At 41.9% G+C, this 22,388-nt stretch overlaps 1 protein-coding gene across 1 annotated transcript; it reads right to left on the bottom strand.

Moving 5' to 3' along the window:
* Positions 1–1,391: 1,391 nt before the first annotated feature.
* On the bottom strand, positions 1,392–21,524 carry C20H5orf47 (chromosome 20 C5orf47 homolog). Its single transcript, XM_052659365.1, has 5 exons — positions 21,137–21,524; positions 20,913–21,020; positions 8,421–8,506; positions 3,425–3,524; positions 1,392–1,503 (listed from the first exon to the last, which is right to left on the bottom strand). Exons 1-5 carry the CDS (start codon positions 21,522–21,524, stop codon positions 1,484–1,486), a joined length of 702 nt encoding a protein of 233 aa, XP_052515325.1. The 3' UTR covers positions 1,392–1,483.
* Positions 21,525–22,388: the final 864 nt, after the last annotated feature.

Below are 22,388 nucleotides of genomic sequence, written 5' to 3'. Positions count from 1 at the left end.
TTCTTCTTGCAATTTGTATATACATTTGAAATCACTTAGAATTCATTAAGAAAACATTCCATGTTTCTTCATTGCCTACTGAATTAAGTACAAATTCTTGGCCAAGTATCCAGGTGAGTTCATTTGAAACAAAGTTTCAGTATACTGTATACCCTTCTTTACTATGACTACTTTAAATAGGTTTAATGAAACTGTACATTCCTAAACACTTTCTTGGACTCCATGAATTTGCTGATGTCCATATACTCCCTTCCCCCACATTCTCACTTATAAAAGTCTAATTTCTCTTCACCAAGCCCATCTTACTTACCTTTTCTACTACTTCCCAAACCCTACCAAACTGGGTGTAATCTATCCTTAAGAATTGAAAGAGTCTAGATGATAAGTAAACCAGGGCACAACTGGAAAAAAAAAAAAAAAAAACTACGGGGGATGACATGATCAGTTTAAGCCATGTGGCATTTAAAAGTAAATGTAGAACAACCTAAAGAAATTCAGAGGTACTTGACCAGCGGTCAGAAGTGAAATAGATATTTAAGGGGCATACACCCAGAAAGAGTAACTGAGCTACAAAACAGGTGAATTATCTCAGAATAAGTATGTAAAGAGAGAATGTGCGTGCTTAGTCGCTTTAGTCATGCTCAGCTCTGCACAACCCCAGATGGATAGACTGAAAAATAATTGGTCTGCACTCTTCAAAACTGTCAATATCATAAAAGACAAAGAAAGACTGAAGAGCTGCTACAGATTGAAGAATACTAATCTGCCTGCAGTACGGGAGACCTGGGTTCCATTCCTGGGACTGTACACCGCCAGGCTCCTCTGTCCATGGGATTCTCCAGGCAAGAATGCTGGAGTGGGTTTCTATGCCCTTCTCCAGGAGATCTTCCTGACCCAGGGACTGAACCTGCATCTCTTACGTCTCCTGCACTGGCAGACAGGTTCTTTACCGCTGCCTAGTGCCACCTGAGTAAGCCCATGAAGAGAGAATAGGACCAACAATTACTCCAAGGGCAGCATTTGTTATTAGATGGAAGGAGAAAGGACAAGTAAAAGATACACAGAAAATACAGTCAGAAAGGTAGGAAGAGAACCATGACACAGTCTTTAATGTTATAAGTAAGAAAAAAATTTTGAAGGAATAGTAGTAAAATAATATTAAATGTGACAGCATGTTCAAGAAGAAAACAGAACTAGGCAGATACATGAACAAAAATAAAAAACAAAAAACGTTGGACCATGGTGAGAGCAGTTTCAACAGCACTATGAATATGAGGCCTGAATAAAGCTTATTAAATTTCAATCAACATTTAATGAATGCCTTCTAGGTGTCAAACACTGGGTTTAAAAAAGGAAACAGGCTGAAATTAGGCAATGGGTATACACTAAAGGTTGGAGATGGTAGAATGGAAAGGTGAAGGGAAAAGTCTATACCTTTTAATTTTTATCTAAGTGTATTCTTACCAGAAGATGACAAGAAGATTCATTTTCTATCTTTTGAATCTAGGAACAAGATAAAGTATAAGGAAAATTCAAGTTGGTCTCTGGCACTGCTTTTTTCATTAATCAACATATGTTAAGGAACAAGAATTATAATACATTTAAAGATATAATTATTAGCTTCTATAATCTTATTTAAAATTGTAATAAAATAATGAATTACAAAGATACTTTTCATTTATAACATGAGGCTTCTGGAAAACACAGCATATCAATTTAAGTTGCTAAATAACCCTTACAAGCTCGTTAGGCCATCTGATGTTTAGTAGAGGGCCTGCTGTTGTTTAGTCCCTCAGTCATGTCTGACTCCTTTGTAACCCCATGGACTGTAGCCCACTGATCATGGAATTATCCAAACAAGAAGTACTGGAGTGGGTTGCCATTTCCTTCTCCAGGAGATCTTCCCAACCTAGGGATCAAACCCACATCTCCTGCTTGGCAGGTGGATTCTTTACCACTGAACCACCTGGGCTCAGAAGGCCTACTGCTGAGGCACAAAAGAATTTAATGAGTTCAAGGTAATGGCCAGAGCAAAATTAGATGTAATCTAGTGTGTTTATTAGAGTAACTGGATCTGGATTAACAGAACAATGTCGATATTTTGCACATTTCTCTGCCTATACAAGCATCCTTGTCACCTAAGAAACCACTGACAGCTTTTTCCTCCTAATTCCCACTCCTGCCTCATTCTCTTTCTTAACTGGAAAAGAAAAGCAAAGCAGAGTATCAGTAATGTGAACATTAGTATAAATACCATTATTGCAAACAATTTATGCTATTATGAATACAATATTACAAGAACAGTAATGAGTCTCCAGTGTTATATTGCTAACAACATTCTGTTTTAATTATTATCTTATGAAAATACTTTTCACAAAATCAAATTCTGCAGATTTATAGACTGTCAAAATAAAAGTTGTCACTGAGTAACTATACTAAAAACCTACAGAAACATTTAGCATGGTAATATATGTATTAGGACATGCACGTGAAGGAAAGAAAATCACTTATGATTAAGCAATTCATGTGGCATTATTTGTTACATAAATCCAGCTTAATTGTTTGAGAATCCAGAACTTCCAATTACTTTAATAAACATACTAGATTACATCTAATTTTGCTCTGACCACAACATCAACTGATGCAGTTTTAAACATGGTTTAATTTATGAATTGTTTTCCAGGAATGAAATAATGACATCAAGGCTATAACTCAAGGGAAGATTTTGCTAAATGCATTAAATTGGACTGCAGCATCATGAAAACGAAGTGACTGTATGAAGTAACACAGAATGTACACTATAATACAGTTAAAATGCTTTTCTTCATCCACATGGATGAGTTTTGTGACCTGGTTTTCCTGGAGGTTCAGACAGTAAAGAATCCATCTGCAAAGCAGGATACCTGGGTTTGATCTCTGGGTTGGGAAGATCCCCTGGAAAAGGGAAGATCCCCTGGAGAAGGGAAGATCCCCTGGAGGAGGAAACGGATACCCACTCCAGTATTCTGACCTGGAGAATTCCATGGACAGAGGAGCCTGGCAGGCTACAATCCATGGAGTATCAAAGAGACAAGACTGAACAACTTTCACTCACTCAGTCACTCACTTATTCAAATTCAGATTTAACAAAAATATTTCAGACTTAAGAGACAAGCATGTTTCCTTGGCTCAGGAAGCTCCGGCAACATTCACTTTCTGCAGTCCTCCACACATACCTACACCTGTGGTCTACTCTACACTCAGTGCTTTACAATGCGCTGTACTTTTAATTATGATGAACAGTGATACAATGGTAGCCTCGATTCTACAGTGCTATACACTGAATGTGACAATGAGGAAAACTACTGGTCTAATGTGATCCAAAGGAAATAAAGCATTAGAGAAGCCAGCTCTCTTTAATACAATGAAAACTGTGTTTACTTACTTTCTCTAGACAACTGTTGGCATTTCAGCCTAAGTCTGTATTTCTCATTCTCTTCAAGCATCTTTGAAATGACTTTGTACACTCCGTTCCATACTAAAACCTTCAAAAGACAGGACAGGTAAGGGGCACTGAGCAGAGACTGTGGACTGCGGTGTGCTGCAGACAGCTAGGAGAGGGTCGACCGGGACGACTGAAAGTCGCTCAGGCGTGTCCGACTCTGTGCAACCCCACGGACTATACAGTGCATGGAATTCTCCAGGCCACAATACTGGAGTGGGTAGCCTTTCCCTTCTCCAGGGGATCTCCCCAACCCAGGGATCGAACCCAGGTCTCCGGCATTGCAGGTGGATTCTTTATCAGCTGAGCCACAAGGGAAGCCCCAAGTCAACGGTGGTGCATGCCAATTTGATATTATCATTACAAAGCACTCAGAGACCTAAAAATTAAACAAAATTGCTTTCCTATATTCACTAAATTCTCTGATAACTTTTTCTAACTTCCTAGTATTTCCTCTCCGTAGTATTTAAACTGACTGTTCTGGGAACTTCCCTGGTGGTCTACTGGTTAAGACTCCACAGGAGGCGGTTTGTTCCCTGGCTGGGGAACTAAGATCATACATGCTGTATGGCATAGCTAAAAAATTAAAAATAAATAATTAGGGAAAGTTATAATAAATAAATAAACTTTCCTGGATGAAGGCAAGGTCTTTGAAAGGCAATGTCTAGTAAGTCCTATGGTTTCAACATACTCAATTTTGAAACCATACTCACAGAAAACTAGTCAGTCTAATCACACTAGGACCACAGCCTTCTCTAACTTAATGAAATCAAGCCATGTCTGCGGGGCAACCCAAGACGGGCGGGTCATGGTGGAGAGGCCTGACAGAATGTGGTCCACTGGAGAAGGGAATGGCAAGCCACTTCAGTATTCTTGCCTTGAGAACCCGATGAACAGTAGGAAAAGTGAAAATAATAGGATACCAAAAGAGGAACTCCCCAGGTCAGTAGGTGCCCAATATGCTACTGGAGATCAGTGGAGAAATAACTCTAGAAAGAATGAAGGGATGGAGTCAAAGCAAAAACAATACCCAGTTGTGGATGTGACTGGTGACAGAAGCAAGGTCCAATGCTGTAAAGAGCAATATTGCATAGGAACCTGGAATGTCAGGTCCATGAATCAAGGCAAATTGGAAGTGGTCAAACAAGAGATGGCAAGGGTGAACGTCGACATTCTAGGAATCAGCAAACTAAAATGGACTGGAATGGGTGAATTTAACTCAGATGACCATTATATCTACTACTGCGGGCAGGAATCCCTCAGAAGAAATGGAGTAGCCATCATGGTCAACAAAAGAGTCCGAAATGCAGTACTTGGAGGCAATCTCAAAAACGACAGAATGATCTCTCTTCGTTTCCAAGGCAAACCATTCAATATCACAGTTATCCAAGTCTATGCCCCAACCAGTAACACTGAAGAAATTGAAGTTGAATGGTTTTATGAAGACCTACAAGATCTTTTAGAACTAACACCCAAAAAAGATGTCCTTTTCATTATAGGGGACTGGAATGCAAAAGTAGGAAGTCAAGAAACACCTGGAGTAACAGGCAAATTTGGCCTTGGAATGTGGAATGAAGCAGGGCAAAGACTAATAGAGTTTTGCCAAGAAAATGCACTGGTCATAGCAAACACCCTCTTCCAACAACACAAGAGAAGACTCTACACATGGACATCACCAGATGGTCAACACCGAAATTAGACTGATTATATTCTTTGCAGCCAAAGATGGAGAAGCTCTATACAGTCAACAAAAACAAGACCGGGAGCTGACTGTGGCTCAGATCATGAACTCCTTACTGCCAAATTCAGACTCAAATTGAAGAAAGTAGGGAAAACCACTAGACCATTCAGGTATGACCTAAATCAAATCCCTTATGATTATACACTGGAAGTGAGGAATAGATTTAAGGGTCTAGATCTTATAGATAGGGGGCCTGATGAACTATGGAATGAGGTTCATGACACTGTTCAGGAGACAGGGATCAATACCATCCCCATGGAAAAGAAATGCAAAAAAGCAAAATGGCTGTCTGTGGAGGCCTTACAAATAGCTGTGAAAAGAAGAGAGGTGAAAAGCAAAGGAGAAAAGGAAAGATATAAGCATCTGAATGCAGAGTTCCAAAGAATAGCAAGAAGAGATATGAAAGCCTTCTTCAGCGATCAATGCAAAGAAATAGAGGAAAACAATAGAATGGGAAAGACTAGAGATCTCTTCAAGAAATTTAGAGATACCAAGGGAACATTTCATGCAAAGATGGGCTCGATAAAGGACAGAAATGGTCTGGACCTAACAGAAGCAGAAGATATTAAGAAGTGGTGGCAAGAATACACGGAAGAACTGTACAAAAAAGATCTTCACGACCCAGATAATCATGATGATGTGATCACTAATCTAGAGCCAGACATCTTGGAATGTGAAGTCAAGTGGGCCTTAAAAAGCATCACTACGAACAAAGCTAGTGGAGGTGATGGAATTCCAGTTGAGCTGTTTCAAATCCTGAAAGATGATGCTGTGAAAGTGCTGCACTCTATATACTAGCAAGTTTGGAAAACTCAGCAGTGGCCACAGGACTGGAAAAGGTCAGTTTTCATTCCAATCTCAAAGAAAGGCAATGCCAAAAAATGCTCAAAGTACTGCACAATTGCACTCATCTCACATGCTAGTAAAGTCATGCTCAAAATTCTCCAAGCCAGGCTTCAGCAATACGTGAACCATGAACTCCCTGATGTTCAAGCTGGTTTTAGAAAAGGCAGAGGAACCAGAGATCAAATTGCCAACATCCACTGGATCATCGAAAAAGCAAGAGAGTTCCAGAAAAACATCTATTTCTGCTTTATTGACTATGCCAAAGCCTTTGACTGTGTGGATCACAATAAACTGTGGAAAATTCTGAGAGAGATGGGAATACCAGACCACCTGACCTGCCTCTTGAGAAATCTGTATGCAGGTCAGGAAGCAACAGTTAGAACTGGACATGGAACAACAGACTGGTTCCAAATAGGAAAAGGAGTACGTCAAGGCTGTATATTGTCACCCTGCTTATTTAACTTATATGCAGAGTACATCATGAGAAACGCTGGACTGGAAGAAACACAAGCTGGAATCAAGATTGCTGGGAGAAATATCAATAACCTCAGATTTGCAGATGACACCACCCTTATGGCAGAAAGTGAAAGTGGAGAGTGAAAAAGTTGGCTTAAAGCTCAACATTCAGAAAAGAAAGATCGTGGCATCCGGTCCCATCACTTCATGGGAAATAGATAGGGAAACAGTAGAAACAGTGTCAGGCTTTATTTTTGGGGGCTCCAAAATCACTGCAGATGATGACTGCAGCCATGAAATTAAAAGATGCTTACTCCTTGGAAGAAAAGTTATGACCAACCTAGATAGTATATTCAAAAGCAGAGACATTACTTTGCCGACTAAGGTCCACCTAGTCAAGGCTATGGTTTTTCCTGTGGTCATGTATGGATGTGAGAGTTGGACTGTGAAGAAGGCTGAGCGCCGAAGAATTGATGCTTTTGAACTGTGGTGTTGGAGAAGACTCTTGAGGGTCCCTTGGACTGCAAGGAAATCCAACCAGTCCATTCTGAAGGAGATCAACCCTGGGATTTCTTGGGAAGGAATGATGCTAAAGCTGAAACTCCAGTACTTTGGACACCTCATGCGAAGAGTTGATTCATTGGAAAATACTCTGATGCTGGGGGGGGATTGGGGGCAGGGGGAGAAGGGGATGACCGAGGATGAGATGGCTGGATGGCATCACGGACTCGATGGACATGAGTCTGAGTGAACTCCGGGAGATGGTGATGGGCAGGGAGGCCTGGCGTGCTGCGATTCATGGGGTCTCAAAGAGTCGGACACGACTGAGCGACTGAACTGAACTGAACAAAAATAAATTTCTATTCCTATGTGTAAAGCACTGGGCCATGATATGATTGTTTAGTGTACTTTATTCTAGTTAATAATTAAACATTTCTCCTAGGACATTCCAAAGCAAACTTACTAAAGAGCATGAATATACTAGAATAGGAAGAATGGAGACTCCAGAAGCAAACAGAGAAATCTAGGCTCAAATTCTAGCTTAACCAGTTAACCAGTTGCTTAATATCAGGCAAGTGTTTTAATCTCATCTAGGAGTAACTTCATACACTGGATTATTAGAAATCATGAAAAATATACATAAAGCATTTACACCTAGTGTCTGGCCCACAGCAGTTATAGGTAAACATTGGCTATTGTCCAAGAGGAATTAGTTCTTGGAAGAAAAACTTCTCAGTATACTGGAAAGATTAAATGCTCACTCAAAATACACTTGCTGAAAGAGTTAGTCACTTTGAATGCTATTCTATACCATATAGGGATTAGAAATCAAACAAACTTAAAACTCAAAAATAGTTTATGTGTCATTATCAACTAATGATTTCTTTAAAATGAAGTGTAAAATATATGGTGGTAAACAAAGATTAGTAGAATAAGTGATCTTGAACATGTTTAAAACACTGACATGTGGACAACTAGACAAGAAAAGGGTTCAGCATAAAAGTCCTTGCTTGTCAGATTTCCTGCTAGAAACAGTGTATATCCCTTGTTCTTAAAGGCGCACTGTGACAACAGAGATATCTTGGACTTTCCTGTGAAATCCATGTTATATTCTATAGAATATGTATTGTCATGCTTTGAAAAAGCTCACAGTTATATTTTGATTAAAATATATTTTATATCTTCAAACACAGGAAGGAATATTCTTCATGGTTAATAAATATTTTCAAACCCAGTTTCATTTCTGATCATTAATTCTAGTTTTCTCATTTCAGTAAACTAAATTTTTCAAAAGATGGAACTATTTTCAATGTCTTAAGTTTCTTCACACATTTGTATTTAAACAGGTTAATCTAAAATTCAAAATATCACTCATTCCCCTGTGCAAAAATATACCTTTTTGTTCTTCTTCATTATTTTGGAAGTTTCACTCAAATGTACAGGGAAGTCAAACTCTTTAGCTAAATTCTTCTGGGTTAAACCTAATTTTTAAAAAAACAGAGAGAGAGAGAAACAAGGTAAAATATCAAGTCAGCACACACTTTAAAGAATTCATAATCCCGATAATTAACCACTATAAATGTCTCAAGCTTTCTTTGGGGATTTTTACACTTGTTGATATATTTCAGATGACTAGATAATAGCAGTTTACCAATTAACTAATACTATACTGGAAAAAAATAAAACAAGAAAACTAAGCGTAAACGATCTAATGGTGTCTAGATCTCCTTCCTTTTCCAGTTTGAAAGGTGAGCCCCAGGAAGGTTAGCAACAGGGCAAACAAATACAGAAAACCACATCTTGCCCTAGGCATGCCCTCGCGCGCGCGCGCGCACGCGCGCGCGCGCACACACACACACACACACACACACACCTGTGAGGCAAATGCCCCAGGCTTGCGCTCTCTTGCTTGCTCACGCACTCTCTCTCTCACACACACACACACCTGTGAGGCAAATATCTACCTGCTTTCAAAACTCAGCTCATACGTCACCACCTTTCTACAGCCTCTCTCCTCAAACACCCACAGCCCTTGCTTCCAGAAACATTCTGCTCAAGGTATTCAGCACAGTAGCATATATTTATACTGTTTCCTTCACCATGCTATGACCTTCTGGTAGGGCAGAGTCCCTGTGTGCAGCATTCATCTATCTATGCTACCAGACACATAGTAGATTCTAATGAAGGTTTGTCAGAGTGATAAGCTTCCTGACTCTACTCTATAAACCATACTGCCTTCCCAAACATTAACTGTGAGAAGAAAGCCTAAGGGTTTGTGTACCCAAAGACAAAATCACAGCACAATGAGCATGTGTTCCCTGGAAGTGTTTATGTTTGTTCTTTTGCCGGCAACACCCTATATGTACCCCAACATTTCCCCGCCATATTCCTGCCATACCACCACTCTCTACTTGGCCTTCTTCAGCTCATTCAAGGGGGGAAGGGCCTTCTCTGATTTCACAAAGCACCCTATGCTCAGTTACCACAGGATTTATCATGCTGTTTACTTGAGAAATGTGTTCTATTCATTAGAAGTCCAGTAGTATAGAAATTAGATACACAAGATACCCCTCATCAAAGGTAAGAGGCAGTGGCTGCGCTTTGCTGGAGCAGCCGTGAAGAGATACCCCATGCCCAAGGTAAGAGAAACCCAAGATGGTAGGTGTTGCAAGAGGGCATCAAAGGGCAGACACACTGAAACCATACTCAGAGAAAACTAGTCAATCTAATCATACTAGGACCACAGCCTTGTCTAACTCAATGAACTAAGCCATGCCCGCCGGGCAACCCAAGATGGGCAGGTCATGATGGAGAGGTCTGACAGAATGGGGTCCACTGGAGAAGGGAATGGCAAGCCACTTCAGTATTCTTGCCTTGAGAACCCGATGAACAGTAGGAAAAGGCAAAATGATAGGATACTGAAAGAGGAACTCCCCAGGTCAGTAGGTGCCCAATATGCTACTGATCAGTGGAGAAATAACTCCAGAAAGAATGAAGGGATGGAGCCAAAGCAAAAACAATACCCAGTTGTGGATGTGACTGGTGACAGAAGCAAGGTCTGATGCTGTAAAGAGCAATATTGCATAGGAACCTGGAATGTCAGGTCCATGAATCAAGGCAAATTGGAAGTGGTCAAACAAGAGATGGCAAGGGTGAACGTCGACATTTTAGGAATCAGAGAACTAAAATGGACTGGAATGGGTGAATTTAACTCAGATGACCGTTACATCTACTACTGCAGGCAGGAATCCCTCAGAAGAAATGGAGTAGCTATCATGGTCAACAAGAGTCCGAAATGCAGTACTTGGAGGCAATCTCAAAAATGACAGAATGATCTCTCTTCGTTTCCAAGGCAAACCATTCAATATCACAGTAATCCAAGTCTATGCCCCAACCAGTAACACTGAAGAAGCTGAAGTTGAACGGTTCTATGAAGACCTACAAGATCTTTTAGAACTAACACCCAAAAAAGATGTCCTTTTCATTATAGGGGACTGGAAGTCAAGAAACACCTGGAGTAACAGGCAAATTTGGCCTTGGAATGTGGAATGAAGCAGGGCAAAGACTAATAGAGTTTTGCCAAGAAAATGCACTGGTCATAGCAAACATCCTCTTCCAACAACACAAGAGAAGACTCTACACATGGACATCACCAGATGGTCAACACCGAAATCAGACTGATTATATTCTTTGCAGCCAAAGATGGAGAAGCTCTATACAGTCAACAAAAACAAGGCTGGGAGCTGACTGTGGCTCAGATCATGAACTCCTTACTGCCAAATTCAGACTCAAATTGAAGAAAGTAGGGAAAACCACTAGACCATTCAGGTATGACCTAAATCAAATCCCTTATGATTATACACTGGAAGTGAGGAATAGATTTAAGGGTCTAGATCTGATAGATAGAGTGCCTGATGAACTATGGAATGAGGTTCATGACATTGTACAGGAGACAGGGATCAATACCATCTCCATGGAAAAGAAATGCAAAAGAGCAAAATGGGTGTCTGGGGAGGCCTTACAAATAGCTGTGAAAAGAAGAGAGGTGAAAAGCAAAGGAGAAAAGGAAAGATATAAGCATCTGAATGCAGAGTTCCAAAGAATAGCAAGAAGAAAGAAAGCCTTCTTCAGTGATCAATGCAAAGAAACAGAGGAAAACAATAGAATAGGAAAGACTAGAGATCTCTTCAAGAAATTTAGAGATACCAAGGGAACATTTCATGCAAAGATGGGCTCGATAAAGGACAGAAATGGTCTGGACCTAACAGAAGCAGAAGACATTAAGAAGAGGTGGCAAGAATACACAGAACTGTACAAAAAAGATCTCCACGACCCGGATAATCACGATGGTATGATCACTCATCTAGAGCCAGACATCCTGGAATGTGAAGTCAAGCGGGCCTTAATAAGCATCACTACGAACAAAGCTAGTGGAGGTGATGGAATTCCAGTTGAGCCGTTTCAAATCCTGAAAGATGATGCTGTGAAAGTGCTGCACTCTACAAACTAGCAAGTTTGGAAAACTCAGCAGTGGCCACAGGACTGGAAAAGGCCAGTTTTCATTCCAATCTCAAAGAAAGGCAATGCCAAAAAATGCTCAAACTACCCCACAATTGCACTCATCTCACATGCTAGTAAAGTCATGCTCAAAATTCTCCAAGCCAGGCTTCAGCAATACGTGAACCATGAACTCCCTGATGTTCAAGCTGGTTTTAGAAAAGGCAGAGGAACCAGAGATCAAATTGCCACCATCCGCTGGATCATGGAAAAAGCAAGAGAGTTCCAGAAAAACATCTATTTCTGCTTGATTGACTATGCCAAAGCCTTTGACTGTGTGGATCACAATAAACTGTGGAAAATTCTGAGAGAGATGGGAATACCAGACCACCTGACCTGCCTCTTGAGAAACCTGTATGCAGGTCAGGAAGCAACAGTTAGAACTGGACATGGAACAACAGACTGGTTCCAAATAGGAAAAGGAGTACGTCAAGGCTGTATATTGTCACCCTGCTTATTTTATTTAACTTTTATGCAGAGTACATCATGAGAAACGCTGGACTGGAAGAAACACAAGCTGGAATCAAGATTGCTGGGAGAAATATCAGTCACCTCAGATATGCAGATGACACCACCCTTGTGGCAGAAAGTGAAGAGGAACTAAAAAGCCTCTTGATGAAAGTGAAAGAGGAGAGTGAAAAAGTTGGCTTAAAGCTCAACATTCAGAAAACAAAGATCATGGCATCTGGTCCCATCACTTCATGGGAAATAGATGGGGAAACAGCGGAAACAGTGTCAGACTTTATTTTTTTGGGCTCCAAATTCACTGCAGATGGTAACTGCAGCCATGAAATTAAAAGACGCTTATTCCTTGGAAAGAAAGTTATGACCAACCTAGATAGCATATTCAAAAGCAGAGATATTACTTTGCCGACTAAGGTCCGGCTAGTCAAGGCTATGGTTTTTCTTGAGGTCGTGTATGGATGTGAGAGTTGGGCTGTGAAGAAAGCTGGGCACTGAAGAATTGATGCTTTTGAACTGTGGTGTTGGAGAAGACTCTTGAGAGTCCCTTGGACTGCAAGGAGATCCAACCAGTCCAATTTGAAGATCAGCCCTGGGATTTCTTTGGAAGGAATGATGCTAAAGCTGAAACTCCAGTACTTTGGACACCTCATGCAGAGTTGACTCATTGGAAAAGACTCTGATGCTGGGAGGGATTGGGGGCAGGAGGAGAAGGGGACGACCGAGGATAAGATGGCTGGATGGCATCACTGACTCAATGGACGTGAGTCTGAGTGAGCTCTGGGAGTTGGTGATGGACAGGGAGGCCTAGCGTGCTGTGATTCATGGGGTCTGAAAGTGTCGGACACGACTGAGCGACTGAACTGAACTGAAATATTCCATTTGTTGAGTGAAACAGAGTATGTTCTAAACTGGCACACCCCATTTGTGAAGAACAGACCACTGATCCTGAGCGGGGCACAGATACAACACTAATGAACATGACCTCACATGAAGAGAAACTCATTCTCTTTAATTCTTTCCCAATCTTCTGATTATATCAAGGAGAAGGTCAGAGTTTGGAACTAGTATCTCAGTTAAACTTTTCTAAGACTTGCTCATCTTTCTTTATGACTGCAGCAACTTTCAGAAGACAACCTATTTGGCTAGAATTTAATAATATTGTTTTCCCTTTATTATATTGTTTTGGTTAATTTCTATTTATGGAAAATGATACATGCTTTCCACTGAGGTAATGAGGTAAAGTGTTCTAAAAAGAAATTCAGTTGGGAGGGGAAAATACACCTATTTAAATAAATATATTAAGTAAATGATAGTACAGATATAACACAGGAAAATAACTTGTTTGGAACCTCTGCTCTTCATATACCCACGTGTATCCTTCCTTCTAAGCACCTACAACCTTTGGAATACTGTACTCGTCTCATTTCCAAACATTTTCTGTTTGTAAGTCTTACCTAACCTAGATATATGTACTCCTTGAGGTCAAGATAGGCACCCTCATATCTATCTGTATTAGTTAGAACTATAAAATATGTCAAGGAGCATAGAGAAGAGAAAAAGAAAAAAAGGCAAAATCATTTCTTCTACTTATTTTGGGCATTACTGAGGCTATAGCTCACTGTATACCTAGATTTTATCCCAACTTATGCTTCAAATATGTCTCTACTCTTTGCAAACACTCTGATTCACTCTAAATATATTTTCCTCCTTCCCTAATCATTATCCATCACTGATCCTTATGGTACTTTGGTTACATGTTTTTCCCACCTATAATCCCCTACTATCTCAGGAACATGCGTAAATCTCACGGCGCCACATCCACCACCAAGAAGCTTTCCTTAATTCCTTCATCCCCCAATTATTCACCACCTCCACAGCATTTATTTGTACCTCCACAATAGCATTCATCATCCTCTACTATATATAAGTGAAAGTCAGTTGGGTCCGACTCTTTGAGACTCCATGGACTATAGAGTCCATGGAATTCTCCAGGCCAGAATACTGGAATGGGTAGCCTTTCCCTTTTCTAGGGGATCTTCCCAACCCAGGCATCGAACCCAGGTCTCCCACATTGCAGGCAGATTCTTTACCAGTTGAGCTACCAGGGAAGCTCTGCTACATAAATTATGGTTGTATCTCCGAAGTTCTGGATAATACAGAACCAGCTTAACTTATGAGTCTTGACTGAAACATTAAGAAGAGTTACTGACTTGCCAGCCCCTGGATTTCTAAGGGGTTTCCCAAGTGGCACAGTGGTAAAAAATTCACCTGCCAATGCAGGAGACAGAGGAGACACAGGTTTGATTCCTGCATCAGGAAGATCCCCTGGAGGAGGAATGGCAACCCACTCCAGTACTCTTGCCTGGAAAATTCCATGGACAGAGGAGCCTGGCGGACTATAGTCCATGGGGTCACAAAGAGTGGGACACAGCTGAGCACAGATGCACGGACTTCTAAACTCCAATACATCTCATACACAGCTTATACTGGAGACGGCAATGGCACCCCACTTCAGTACTCTTGCCTGGAGAATCCCGTGGACAGAGGAGCCTGGTGAGCTGCTGTTCATAGGGTCGCACAGAGTCAGACACGACTGAAGCGACTTAGCATGCGTGCACGCATTGGAGAAGGAAATGGCAACCCACTCCAGTATTCTTGCCTGGAGAATCCCAGGGACAGAGGAGCCTGGTGGGCTGCCGTCTATGGGGTTGCACAGAGTCGGACATGAATGAAGTGACTTAGCAGCAGCAGCAGCTTATAAGCTTATCTTTCAGAAGTATATGTGTGTGTGTGTCTCCAGTCATGTCCAACTCTTTGAGACCCCATGGACTGTATCCCACCAGGCTCCTCTGACAGTGGAATTCTCCAGGCAAGAATACCAGAGGGCGTAGACATTCCCATCTCTAGGGGCTCTTCCTGACCCAGGGATCAAACTCAGGTCTCCCCCACTGCATGCAGATTCTTAACCATCTGAGCCACAGGGAAGCCTATGCGTTTCTGATAACTCGACTCCACCATTCAAAAATCTGCAGTAATCATAAAATGAGTCTCCAAGGCATTCCACAATGTGGTACAAAACTTATTTCTCACTCATTCAAAAAATATTTAGTGTCCAGACCCTGGGACAATCACCCTCTCTTTCCTCAAGCCACTTCTGCCGAGTGTGCCAACATTACTGGCATGTTACTCTCTATGCCAAACCCTTTGCTCTGTATGCATTTTGCATGCATTACTTCACTTAATCTTCACAGTAAGTCATTGAGGTAGGAACTATTATCCTGATTTTATAGAGAAAGAAACTGGACATCAGAACAGTTAACTAACTTAGCCAATATTACACTGCTAATAACTGAAAGAACCAAGATTATGGCTTTCTGCCTTCAAAGTCCATGCTCTGGAAGATACCTACCAACCCACTCACAATTTCTCCATTCATATACCTTGATTTCTTGTTTGTATGTCCCCATTTTCCTGAACTGTCGAAGACTCTCCAAGATGTCTCTCACAGCACTGCTGCCTGCTAGCTTGTGTCTCCATTATTCGTGTAAAAGTCCCTCAAGAGGAAAACATTTGCCTGAGCCATCCGTGTCACTAGCACCGGACCTAGTGTCTACAATATGGCAGATGGCAGATAAATGTTACTGAGTAATCATTTACCTTTGTTCCTTACAGACAGACAGCCGGTAAGTTATGAATGCCCACTTAATGTTAATGTTAAATACACCCAAGAATGAGTAAGACTTAAACACTTAAGCACTCTCTGGCTTGCCTGAAATATGAGTCTACCTCCTTCCCCTGACACTATTCTTGGTTTCAAAAGCACAGCAGAGTGGTCACCAAAGATAATGGCTTGATCACCCCCGCAGCTGCACGGCACAGCAACTTCAGACTTGGCCTTTTCCCTTTCTTTTCCCTCTTTTCCCTTTCAGTCATCAGTCCTGTTCACTCCACCTCCACTGCTCCTGTCTCAGTTCAGGCCTTTTACACTTCCACTTTTTCACTGCCTCAAAACTGGTCTCTGGCTTCCAATCTCTCGCAGTTCTCTCTCTCACTCACTCCCAGTTATCTTTCCCCCAGCTCTGATCATGTCATTCCTGCCACAAAGGAATGGCAAACAATTTCAAAATTTCAGAACCAAACTTCAAAACAAAACCAAATCACTGTCATCTCCTACCCTAGCAGGGCAGCCAACTAGAGGAAAGCCATTCTAGCTCAGCACAGAACAGTTACAAGAGCAGAGAGTTGGTTTCAAAATCTCAGCTCTTTGCCATCCTGTCATTTCTCCCTAACTTCTGTGGGGATCTCCAGTACTAATTCATGCGTGCTTTCCCTTCTCCCGTGAGCTTCTTCATCTGCTTTTCAATGTTCTTCATTCCTCATCTGCTATCTCAGTGCTGGACTACTGTCTGTCTCTCTGATCTGCGGGTGCTAATGCAATCCTGGATCCATTTCATTCTTTCCTCTCCTTCTGCTCTCTCCTTTTTAAAGTTGAAGAGCTCACCACCACCACCATACTCCTAATTCCTAGAATGAGTCTTTTGTCTGTTTCTATTATACAAAGGAACTTGAAACTTAATGCTAAAATGTCTTACACTATTCCTAATGTTTTAGATCACCAGTTCAGGGGCCAAAAAATAAAACTCCAAAACAAAAAACCTGAGCACCTTTTAACAATGGGACCTTTGGAGGGATATAAAGTCTAAAATAGTGCCCCTGATGAAGAATCTCTGAAGGTTTCTGACCACAGCTGATGCTCAGGAGTCAATCAAGTTACATACAGTACAGTTTTATATTTCTAAATTATCTAAATTAATTGAGGTAAATTAAATTAGCAAAGTAAAATAAGTCCTGAAAAAAGGATAGCAAACAAAATATTCATGTATTTTTCAACTTGGGCTTTAGCCTTGCCTGCCTCCAACTCTCCTCTACACAGCATGAAATAAGTAAACCTGTTCCTACTATTTCTCTTGTTCAAAACCTTTCAGTGTAGAACTTCTGGGTAGCTACAGTCAACAGCAGGGGGAGGGGAGAGAGAGACAGGGTATAATAATAAACATGCCAAAATTTCTCTCCAAAAAACTTGACAAGAATTCTTCACAAAACCATACCCAGGCATTACCTGAAGAGAGAGAATGCTGAAAAGACAAAATTAATATAAGTAAAATGAGAAAAAGCATTAAATCACAGCACTATGATCCTATTTGTTTAAACCTCACCCTAAGCAAGGCTTTGTGGCCAACAGTGAAGAGAAAGGAGGGACACTAGAAAAGGTGCCCACTGAAGAGCTGGAGCAAACAGAAAGATGAAATCCACCCTAAATCTCAAAATACTATTACAGAAGATAACCAGGCAGATCACAGCACAGACTACAGGAAAGAATTTCAATGTGTGATTTAAAAGGCCAGACACCACATAAAGGACCAAAAGCCTGCAATTTAATGGAACTGATTTGGTTAAAGAGGCAAGCATGAATTTAAAGGGATAAACACAATTTAAAAGGACAGTCCTCTCTCTTGGTTTTTGAAGGAGAAAAAGAACCAAAAGCGGAGTTCATGAATTGGGTCACAAAATAAACATCAATAACATTCATAAAGTGGAGACATTACAAACAACATTCTGATCACAATGCAATAAGACTAGAGCTTACTAGGAGAAAAGAAAGAAAGAAAAAAAGAATAAGTCCTGGAAACTTTTAAAAAATCAAATTTATTAAGCAACTCTAGAGTGAAAGTGGTAATACAAACTGAAATTACAAAAATGAAAATTTTTTTAAAGTGACAATAAAAACATTATATATTAGAATCTATGGGATTTAAAGCAGTAATTAATTCCTATCAAATAGGAAGTCTGGTTGTGGCTAAGTCATGTCCAATTCTTGCAACCCCATAGACTGTAGCCTGCCAGGCTCCTCTGTCCATGGGATTCTCCAGGCAAGAATACCAGAGTGGGTTGCCATTTCCTTTTCCAAGGGATCTTCCCAACCCAGGAATTGAACCCGGGTCTCCTGCACTGCACACAGATTCTTTATCAACTGAACTACGAGGGAAGCCCATTTATTAGAATTTATGGGATTCAAAGTAGTAGTTAGAAAGAAAACTCAGGTGCTAAATACTTTTACTGACAAAAAGGAAGGAAAAATTAAATTTTTTGCTCAAAACAAAAGCATAAGGACAAAGTAAACCAAAAGAAAGTACACATAAGTAAATAATGAAGTTTTAGCTTTATTAATCTTTATTCATTATTGAGAAAGAAATTAGAAAAATAAAATACCTAATTAACAAATCAAAATTCTGTTTTAAAAAATTAACAAAATAAACAAAACACTGGTGAACTTGATCAAGAAAAAAAAAACCATATACATCAAAAAATGAAAAGAGGGAACTAACCACTGAAACACAAAGAATTTTTAAAAATCAAAAAGACGCTACTGAGCAGACCTCTATGCAAAGAAATAAAACAACGAAATCAACAATTTCTTAGAAAAATACAGATTAGCAAAACTGGCCAATTAGAAATGGCCAATTAGAAATATAAATCTAAATAAATCCAATTAGAAAATGTAAAGAGATCGATTTCCATAGAAGATACAGAGAAAATTATTAAGGAATTATCCCATAAAAACTAGACCTAGATGTTTTCACAAAACAATTCTACCAAATCTTCAAATACCAAATAATCTCAGTGCTCTATAAACTATTTCAGAGCACTGGAAAGAAAGGGAAACTTCCTAATTCCTTTTACGAACTAACTTTAACTATGATATCTAACTAAACCAAATGAAATCAAGAAAGAGAAACTATCTCAAATTCCAAACCAAAAATCCTAAACAAATTACTAGCAAACAGAATCCAACATCATATTAAGAAAAAAAAATACATTATAACCAAGTGGGATTTATTTCAGGAAGACAAAGTTGGTTCAATCTTAGGAAATCACATATCATATTAATAAGTCAAAGGAAAAAATATTATCTCCAAAAATCTAAGAAAGTCTTCGCCAAAATTCAACATTCATTCCTGGTAAAAACAATAAAGAAAATAAAAACTGAAGAATACATTTTAATGTTTTAAACATACAGGTCTTAGTCTTAAAGACAATGTTTCATTTAATGGGGAAAAACTAGAAGCATTCCTCCTAAGACCAGGAACAAGACAAGGATACTCACTATCCCTACTACTATTCAACATTCTATTCATGGTATCAGCCAGAGCAATTAAACAATAATTTAATAATCAACTGCAGGTATAAAAATAGATTAAAAATAAATAAAGTTATATCTATTTACAAATAATATAAGAGCATACCCAGAAAATCATGAGCATTAATGACAAAACTAATACAGATAATAAAAGTGAAGTACTTGGATCAAAAATTAACATACAAAAATCAACAGGCTAGGGAATTCCTTGGTGTTACAGTGGATAGGAATCCACCTGCCAGTGCAGGGATTTGACCCCTGATCCGGGAAGGTTCCACATGCTAAGGAGCAACTAAGCCCCTGCACCACAGCTCCTGAAGCCTGAGTGCCTAGAGCCTGTGCTTTCAAGAGAAGGTACCACAACGAGAAGCCCGCACACTGCAAAGAATAGTCGTCTCCACTCTGTGCAACCAGTGAAAGCCTGGGTGTAGCAACAGACACGGTCCAACCAAAACATTAAAAATCAATTAAAATCAATAGATTACTTGAAAGAAACAAATCACAAAAGTGCCCGTACTGCATGATTTCATATATTCAAAATGCCCGGAATGGGTAAATCTGCGGAGGCAGTAAATAGTTGAGTGCTCGCTTGGGGCTGGGGTTAGGTGCAGTGAGAGGAAATGGTGAGTGACTGCTAAAGGGTACAGGGTTTGTTTGGGGGAGGTAATAAAAATGTTCTAAATTGATTGTGATGATGGTAGCACACCATTCTAAAAAATCATTGAATTACAGACTTTCAGCAAACTCAGTCGACTGTGATTTAAAAATCATTGAATTACAGACTTTGAGCAAACTCAGTCGATTGTGAGTTATATCTCAATAAACTATTGATTTTTTTAAGTACAGGTAGAGGGATGGGCTCTCAAAAGAGAGGCAGGACTTTCTGAGGGGATGTGCATGTTCTAGATTCTGACTATGGTGGTATACTACCCAGTGTATAACTCTCAACTCTCCTCAAAAGTTTTTTAATCAAGAGGCCTTATATACACAAATAATGAACATTCAGAGGACATCACGGAAGAGGAAATCACATTCACGACCGAATATAAGGCCAAAAGCCTAGGAATAAATATAACAAGATATATGAAAAACCTAAAGAAGAAAAAACGTTTGAATATAAAACATTTCCTGAAGGACACAAAGTGAAGAGTAAGTTGCCCAATCACGTCTAATTCTTTGTAACCCCATGGACTATAGGCCATAGAATTCTCCAGGCCAGCACACTGGAGAGGGTAGCCTTTCCCTTCTCCAGGGGATCTTCCCAACCCAGGGATCAAATCCAGGTCTCCTGCATTGCAGCCGGATTCTTTACCAGCTGAACCACAAGGGAAGCCCAAGAATACTGGAGTGGGTAGCCTTTTCCTTCTCCGGGGGATCTCCCCGAACCAGGAATCCAACCCGGGTCTCCTGCTCTGCAGGCGGATTCTTTACCAACTGAGCTATGAGGGAAGTCAGGTAGAATGAAAACATAGACATCCATCCTCTCCTCTGCTTTCAAGGAGGAAGAGACAGCATTTTAAAGATGTCGGTTCTCCTTCGGCTAATTCCTAAATTCAATGAGTCCTAAAAGGAATACGGACACTCAGGCCAAAGTCCCCATCATCCTGAAAGGCTCCTTCCAACAGCCTCCCCTCTCGGATTCGGATCTCAGGGTTATCTCAAATGACCTTCATTGCACTTCTGCGGCTTCTCGGGGCAACCGCGAAGCGCAGTTCGGACTCGGCTCTCCGTCCCCAGACCGACAGGAGGGCCGTCCACGGTGAGTGGCCCACTGCCTGTGGCCTAACGGCCGCTAAGCAAAGCGGCGAACGCGGAGCCGCCCACGGAGGGGCGGGGGGGTGTGGCGAGGGCGGCGGGGGTGTGGCGGCGAGGGAGAGGCTGAGAAGCCGACCGTTCAAACGACTCGAGCCCCTGGCAAGACGGCTGCTAAAACGGACGGAGAGGTCAGCTGGCCCGCAGGCCCCGCCCGCCCAGCCCGCCGCGCCGCCGGCACGCGCCGCGGGCCTGCGCCTGCTCGGGCTCACTCGACGCCGGCGCGGGGGAGGAGGCCGCGAGGGCCCCGGCCGGAAGCCAAGGCGCAGCTCCCCAGCACCTGGATTCCCCGGCGCTGCCGCCCGCGGCTTCTCCTGGCTGTGGCCGTGCGTGAGCCCGGCGTTCCTCGAGCCCTGAGCCCTGCGGCCGCCCAGCGGAAGGACGCCGCCACACTGGTGCGAGCCGAAGCGGGTCACGTAGACGAAGCGCGCCCGGTCCCGCGCCAGCTCCCGGCCTGCCACTGCCATCTCTGCCTTCGTCTCGCCTCACGGTCCTCAGCGACCAGCTCTGCGAGTCTGGGGGCCGGACCACTGGGTGTGTGAAGCGGGGGGAGCGGACCTGTCGGAACGGACCACTGTGTGTGCGGGGGTGGGGAGGCAGAGCCGAGGGACTCGATTGGCAGTTGTGCTGGGGCGGGGCGGGGCGGGGCGGGGCCTGTGAAGCGCTAGATCACTGTGCACCGCACAGGAGAGGAGAGGTGAGCTTTGGAGCAGGACCCTGTTGAGTAGGACCCTGTTGAGTGAGGGCAGGTGGGCTGGGGAGGGATCAAGGAAGAGGAACGGAGTGAAGAGAGACCAGACAGCCCCATCACTGGATGGGCAGCAGGAAAAGGGACATTTGGACCACTTTGCTGGGACGGGGGCACAGGAGGGTCTTTGGTTGGGGGGTGATGGTATACCACTCATCTGAAAAGTGGTGTTAAGAGTTTGGAGACCGCATCAGTTGGGAATGGGGAGCAGACCATGCAGAGCGAACTTCTCTGAGACAAAGAACTGAATCAAAAGCAGGGTTGGGGAAAGGAAAGATACTAAATCAATGGGGCACCCCTCCCCATGGTCCAGTGTTGGGCACATTTCAGAGTGAGGAGCTAGCCCTGGACTTAACTGGTATGAACTGTCAGCCAGATGAAGATGGGAGTCTTCGGGGAAAGGTGGAGCAGGGAGACAGTACTCTTTGATGCCAAAGGATTTTAGTGTGACCTGGGTCTGGCCTCTTTTCTACTGGGCCATGAGCTTCAAGAGACACTGTGCGGAGAGCTGACGGGCCTGAGGCCAGCATCTCAACTCAGGTAGTCCTGAGGCCCATTAGGGTTTAGCTGCTGACTAGCTGGG

This window comes from Budorcas taxicolor, chromosome 20, assembly GCF_023091745.1.
Source record: "Budorcas taxicolor isolate Tak-1 chromosome 20, Takin1.1, whole genome shotgun sequence".
NCBI lineage: Eukaryota > Metazoa > Chordata > Mammalia > Artiodactyla > Bovidae > Budorcas > Budorcas taxicolor.
Note: the sequence above shows the minus strand (reverse complement) of the source record. Positions and strands in the feature narration are given on the sequence as shown.

Bases quoted from the DNA above. Each gene is read 5' to 3' on its own strand.
- C20H5orf47 (XM_052659365.1), bottom strand. From the start codon at position 21,524: ATGGCAGTGGCAGGCCGGGAGCTGGCGCGGGACCGGGCGCGCTTCGTC. The intron at 21,021-21,136 runs GTCGGCTTCTCA...GTTAGGCCACAG, and splicing joins GGGCTCGAGTCGTTTGAACG to GCAGTGGGCCACTCACCGTG. The intron at 3,525-8,420 runs GTATATTTTTGC...TGTCTTTTGAAG, and splicing joins TAATGAAGAAGAACAAAAAG to GTTTTAGTATGGAACGGAGT.